The sequence below is a fragment of the Bidens hawaiensis genome, unplaced genomic scaffold (genome assembly GCF_021521415.1).
Source record: "Bidens hawaiensis isolate Kalapana, Puna unplaced genomic scaffold, B.hawaiensis_p1.1 tig00047428_1, whole genome shotgun sequence".
Classification (NCBI taxonomy): domain Eukaryota; kingdom Viridiplantae; phylum Streptophyta; class Magnoliopsida; order Asterales; family Asteraceae; genus Bidens; species Bidens hawaiensis.
This window is the reverse complement of record NW_027506033.1, coordinates 66,289-72,203: the sequence shown is the minus strand read 5'-3', so window position 1 is coordinate 72,203 and position 5,915 is coordinate 66,289. Positions and strand designations below refer to the sequence as shown.

The following is a 5,915-nucleotide window of genomic DNA, read 5'->3' as shown; positions in this document are numbered from 1 at the left end:
TCCGGACTATCACAGGAATATCACCAAAACGCAGACAGGCCAAAGATTTGTACAGCTATTATTATGTATGATGTTGATACTTCAAATAAAGTTGCGGATTGTTGAGTATTCCATAAGATTTTTAAGTTTGCATTATTCTTATGTATGATGTTGACGCTTCAAATAAAGTTGCAGATTGTTAAGTGTTTCATTAATATTTTTAAGTTGCAGCTTCAAATAAAGCTGCAGGTTGTTAAATGTTCCAGTAAAATTTTTAAGTATAATGTTGATACTTCAAATAAAACTGCTGAATAATCGTTTGATTCAAACATAAGCGACAAAAAAGTTTACCCATTAAAGTGATGTTTGAACGGTTGAGATATCCCCACTCACATAAATCAATATAAATAAAATACTCCATTTATGATGAAATAGCTTCCACTTTAACGATGGCTTTCTTTTCTATAGAAATAGTTATCAAATTACCTTTTTTTTTAACTTAATCCACTAATTATCCCTTGTGTTCTTTTTTTTTTCTATTTATCAAAAGTTGGACGCTTTTTTGATTTTTTATTGTATTTATGTTTATTAGAAATGCCTTTTTAGTTTTTTATTGTAGTTTTTTTAATTTTAAAGTATGGTTTTATCTAGTAATTGCTTTTTTTTCTTTTTGTAATTAATTTTATGTGCTATTTTATTATTTAATTTATTTTGTATATACATAACATAAAATAATTCATTATAAAATATATAAATTTTTATAAATAAAAGAAAGGGAAAAGTAGGTAACGAGGTACAATTGTACAAACCGTTAAAAAACACCATATTGATCTATCCACCCAACCCAATTACACCATATTGATCTATCTACCCAACCAATTTGGTTTGTTGTTCTTCAAAACTACGTCTGATAAATAATTTTCATAAAAACTAGTCAAACCTGATACCGAAACCAAAATATAAGCCAACCAAATCTCTTCATAATTTTACAATAATCAAGTCAACAAAACACCAACAAGGGTCAAATTTACATAACATATCATGATGTCAACTATTCAATTATATTTTCTTCACCAATCTAGCAAACTCACAACTCGGGTTTATTTTCTCGTCGTTATTTAAGTTTTTCTTTACATAGAATTCGTGCAAGTCTTTTCTAATTTTCATTTTACAGTCCGTTTGCAGTGATCAAACGGACTCACAGAATGACATTAGAAAAAGACAGAAAACGATTAAAAGATACAAAAGAATCTCACCTAAATCTAACTACCACGCAAGATATGTCATCTTTACTGTCTCGTTTCAAAGCTTCCGCTACTAACCGTTTAGCAGCCTTCTGAGGGTCCCGAATTTTTCTTGCAATATCTATTGCTTCTTGATTGTCCATAACCTCGATTAATCAATAAAACAATAATTAATAACAATAAAATGCTACAAAAGATATCATTGAAAATTTTGCATTAATAATCAAATTGTTACCTTCCAAAGACCGTCACTTGCCAACACGAGAAGATCGGTTTTGGTATCTACAAGCGTATCTTGAATTGCAGGGTCGGATCTCAAATGGGATTTTAGGCTTTTGTCTCCAAATGCACGCGATACTGCTAGCTGTCCGTTCACTCGAGGGACGTCACCTAAAAAAACCAAAAAAAAACAAAAAAAATATATGCAAATAGAAAAATACTAAAAATAAAGAAATAAGGCTAATACAGAAACATTAAAATGACGACTTTCTTTTTTGTGTTTAGGCCATCGCACTCCCCAAATTGGAGAGCCCGTTGCCTAATTCTGGCCTGACCATGTTGTCTTAACTGGCCCACGCTGGTTTCAAAGTACAGTTACTCATGTTGTTTAATATATTACTAATATAATTATTATTGCTATTATATTATTCTTATTTAATAACTATTTTACAACATAAGTTCTTAAAATCAAAATTTTGAAAATTGTGAGATCTTATGTGGCAGCTGACATGTCATCAAAGACAATCACGAAAAAGTCAACGAAGTCAAACCTGGCATATTCGAGACGAACCCGCCTTTATGCTCAATACTGACTCTTTCTGTACTTGGTTCATGATCTGTACTCAATTGTATAGCTTCACCGCCTTTCGAAATAACAGCTCTAGAATCACCTAGATTTGCAACCCATAACCGTTGACCGTTTACAAGAACAGCAGTCACTGAGGTTGACCCACCTCGTCCCAAGTCAGAATCGTGTGAAAGAATCGATGCATCGGTTTTCTCGTACGCTTTAGATATCGCTCTCTTTGGGTCAACCCAAAAATCGCTCTGTAGCATTAGGTCAAAATCAAACATATGAATCATATCCCAAATCGCTCGGTTTTGCACAATGTGTCTATTTTCAAAAGCACAAGAATAATAATTTGCTTGCCACTATAAACCACATATGTTAGCTTGAAAATTTATTACTCGTGTGGTATTAGAGCTTCTAAAAGCTAGAATCGAGCCAAGCTAAAAATAAGCTTGTTTAGTAACAAGTCTGAGCCCGAGCTTCACTTGTCAAGCTTGAGTTAACGAGCCTATTATTTATATATTATGTTATATAAGAATTTATAATTAAAATATATAAAACATAATTAAGAAATGTATGAAAATTAATTAACAAATAATAAACAAGTTGAGCTCAAGCTGAAAAAACTACTCACAAGCCGAGCTCAAGCCTAGTCGAGCTTGGGCTCGGCTAGGCTTGTTTATACCCCTTATGATGATCCATTTACTTATAAATGAGTTGATTTGAGTTACATTCTCTCTAATAAGTCAAACACGTAAAATAAAAAGTATATACCAAAATGTAAACGGATCAAGAGGGCGGTTAAACGAGCTAAAAGTCACTCAAAAAGTGTATTTTAAATACGTAAAACCCCCTAATTCATTTTTTTTAAATAATATCACATTCTACTTATTTGTAAAAAAGAAGCAACAAAAAGAGTTATAGAATTATCCCTTTTGACCTGAAAGCATTTCAACCCGTTATCCAGCCCGGCCACTATAATATCACGCATTAGTAACAATTACCAACCTCGGCTAAGATGTTATCAAACAAATGCTTTTGAAGATAAGAAGGCACGCGATCTCCCGAATGGCCATCATAAATGGCAAAAAGCCCGAGCTCGTGTTCATCTATATTAACAAACCTAGCAACATGATAATCCTCCATTGGATGATTAGCTTTTCCTTTGACTAACTCAAACCCGAACTTGATACCACCCTCATTGTTCTTCCCCTTACCGGAGCTATACGATGACGGGCCTTTTCTAAACTGTGTACACAAACACAAACCAAAAATCATAATTTTCATATTATTAGTAGTAGTAGTAGTAGTAAAAAAAAACTAAAAATAACTAACAACTTCTCAAAACCATGGTTTAAAAAGTCAACAAAGTCACTCTTCAAGAGAAGGTCTTGATGGTTACAAGAATTCAAGAAATACAACCACTTTTGATCATCCAAATGATTTATTAATAAAAATGATATGTACAGATAAATCAAGTAATCATCAAGCAAACTCATCATGGAATGACATTTAAAACACATAAAGATACAAAGTTTCCAACAATTGATCATCTAAAACTATGTAACAAGAACAATTATGAATTAACTGTTAAAATAATTACCTGCAAACAGCATAAGTTTTCCATCAAATAATCTGCAGACATGAAACGATCTTTAACATCCAACACTTTAAAGCCGAACAAAAAGTAAAATTTATCGAACCAAATAATCTGAACCTTGTTATTACTATTGGTAAAAACCTAAAAATAACTAACTAATAATTTCTTCAAAATACAACATTTTTTACAAGATGATAAGTGTTCATTTAGCAGCAACCATGGTTTAAAAAGTCAATAAAAAGTTACTCTTCAAGATAACCTTACAATGGTTACAAGAAATCAAGAAACACAACTACTTTTGATCATCTAAATGACTTATTAATAAAAATGATATATACAAATAAATTAATGATCAAGCAAACCCATGTTGGAATTACAGTACACACACACAAAAAAAAATAAAAAAAAATCAAACAATCGATCATCTAAAAACTATGTAACAAGAACAATCAACTGTTACAAAATATAACACTTTGTACAAAATCCAATTATTTTAACAAAATATAACATGTTTAACATGAAGATAATCTGTGAATTTAGCAGCAGCCATGTTTTAAAAAGTCAATAAAAGTCACTCTTCAAGATAACCTTTCAATGGTTACAAGAAATCAAGAAACACAACTACTTTTGGTCATCCAAATTACTTACTAATATAAATGATACATACAACTAAATCAAGTAATGATCAAGCAAAACCCATGTTGGAATTACAATTAAAACACATAAAAATACAAACTTTACAACAATTAATCATCTAAAAACTATACAACAAGAACAATTAACTTCAAAAAATATAATAAGAAAAAAATACCTGCAAACAGCATAAGCTTTCCATCAAATAATCTGCAGACACTTTGAAGCTGAACCCAGTAATAAAAACTAATCTTTATTAAATTTATCAAACAAATAATAAAAACCCCAGATTTTATAAAAATCCTAAATAAATTTCAAGATTTCAAGAAACTGTTTGCTTCCACGAAATAATTATGATAAAGAAAGGGTGGTGTCAATTTTGTAGTCAAAATTTATTCAAGATTTGAGGGTAAATTTGGGAATAATAAATAAATAAATATTTAATTATTAATTATAAAAAGTTTCAATTTTTCTATATGCATTCATTGTAGAAGACCAATTCTAGCTTGACTTTAGATGTTTGTTGACCAATACCGCGTGAAATGTTTTTGTATAATTACCATTTTGACCTTTCTTTATTTAGGGATTGTAGAGTCGTAACGAGCCGACCCCAGCTTGACTAGGCTTGATCACGGCTTATTTTGACATACGAGAGCTTGAACTCGAGTTTTGCTCGTTTTGAGCCTTTTTTTAAGCCCGAATTCAGCTTGTGAGTCGTTTACTCAGTTTAAACCCGAGGTTGGCTTGGGGGATTTATTTATTTATTTATTTTTTTGTAATTACCATTTTGACCTTTCTTTATATAGGGACTGTGGAGTTGTAACGAGACGACCCCGAGCCTGATTAGGCTCGATCACAACTTATTTTGACCTACGAGAGTTCGAACTTGAGTGTTCTTGTTTTGAGCTTTTTTTTTCCTTTTTTGAAAGCCCGAGCTCGAGTCATAGTCGTTTACTCATTTTAGTTTTAAACTCAAGGCTGGCTCAGGAGATCTATTATTTATTTAATTAAAATCATATACATTTTTAGTTATTTTTATAAATTTACAGAAATAACTCGAACGAACGTAAGCTCGACTCTAGCTCATGTGCAGTATCATAAACGAGCCAAAGCTCGGCTCGAGCTTGGTTGTGCAGTGTGAAACAATATATAGAAGTTCGAAAAAGTTACAAGCTATAAGTACTCTTGTTAAGGCTTGACGAGCCTAAACGATATTCACATACAAGGCTTGAGCTCTAGCCCGATAACTACATGAGTTTTATATGAGGATCGGGCTCGGCTTGTTTCGAGCTTTTTATTTATCCAATCACAAGTAGTTTACGAGCGGCATGACTCGTTTACACCCTTAATTAGAAGCATTGTTGGGCTTTGATTATTGCTAATATATTATATCTCAACTTTAATAATATTATAACGAAAAAAAATAATGTAAAACATTGCATATGGTTACGACCAAAGTGAAGAATAAATGAAAAGATCGGACCGAATAATTAATATGGTTATATGAAGACTATTTAGCTTAACCTACCTATACCTAATAAATCTCTCTATATTCTCTCTTCTAATAAAAAGAATGGATTTTTCACCAAACTCCTACTTTTCATCAAATGGCTTCAAATTGTCACATGACATTTTTTCTTAATAATGTAATCTTTCCTTTTTTTTCATT

The 5,915-nt window shown here is 31.4% G+C and overlaps 1 protein-coding gene across 1 annotated transcript; it reads right to left on the bottom strand.

Annotated features, from left to right (window-relative positions):
* Positions 1-962: 962 nt before the first annotated feature.
* On the bottom strand, positions 963-4,565 carry LOC143616444 (putative protein phosphatase 2C 10). Its single transcript, XM_077089270.1, has 5 exons — positions 4,425-4,565; positions 3,022-3,261; positions 1,994-2,270; positions 1,459-1,613; positions 963-1,369 (listed from the first exon to the last, which is right to left on the bottom strand). The coding sequence occupies exons 1-5, from the start codon at positions 4,446-4,448 to the stop codon at positions 1,232-1,234; spliced, it is 834 nt and encodes a 277-aa protein (XP_076945385.1). The 5' UTR covers positions 4,449-4,565; the 3' UTR covers positions 963-1,231.
* Between the last annotated feature and the right edge of the window lie 1,350 nt (positions 4,566-5,915).

Coding starts and splice junctions, on each gene's coding strand:
- LOC143616444 (XM_077089270.1), bottom strand. CDS start 4,448: ATGGAAAGCTTATGCTGTTTGCAG. Junction 3,262..4,424: donor AAAGCTTATGCTGTTTGCAG/GTATTTTTTTCT, acceptor TTGTGTACACAG/TTTAGAAAAGGCCCGTCATC. Junction 1,370..1,458: donor CAAGTGACGGTCTTTGGAAG/GTAACAATTTGA, acceptor TGATTAATCGAG/GTTATGGACAATCAAGAAGC.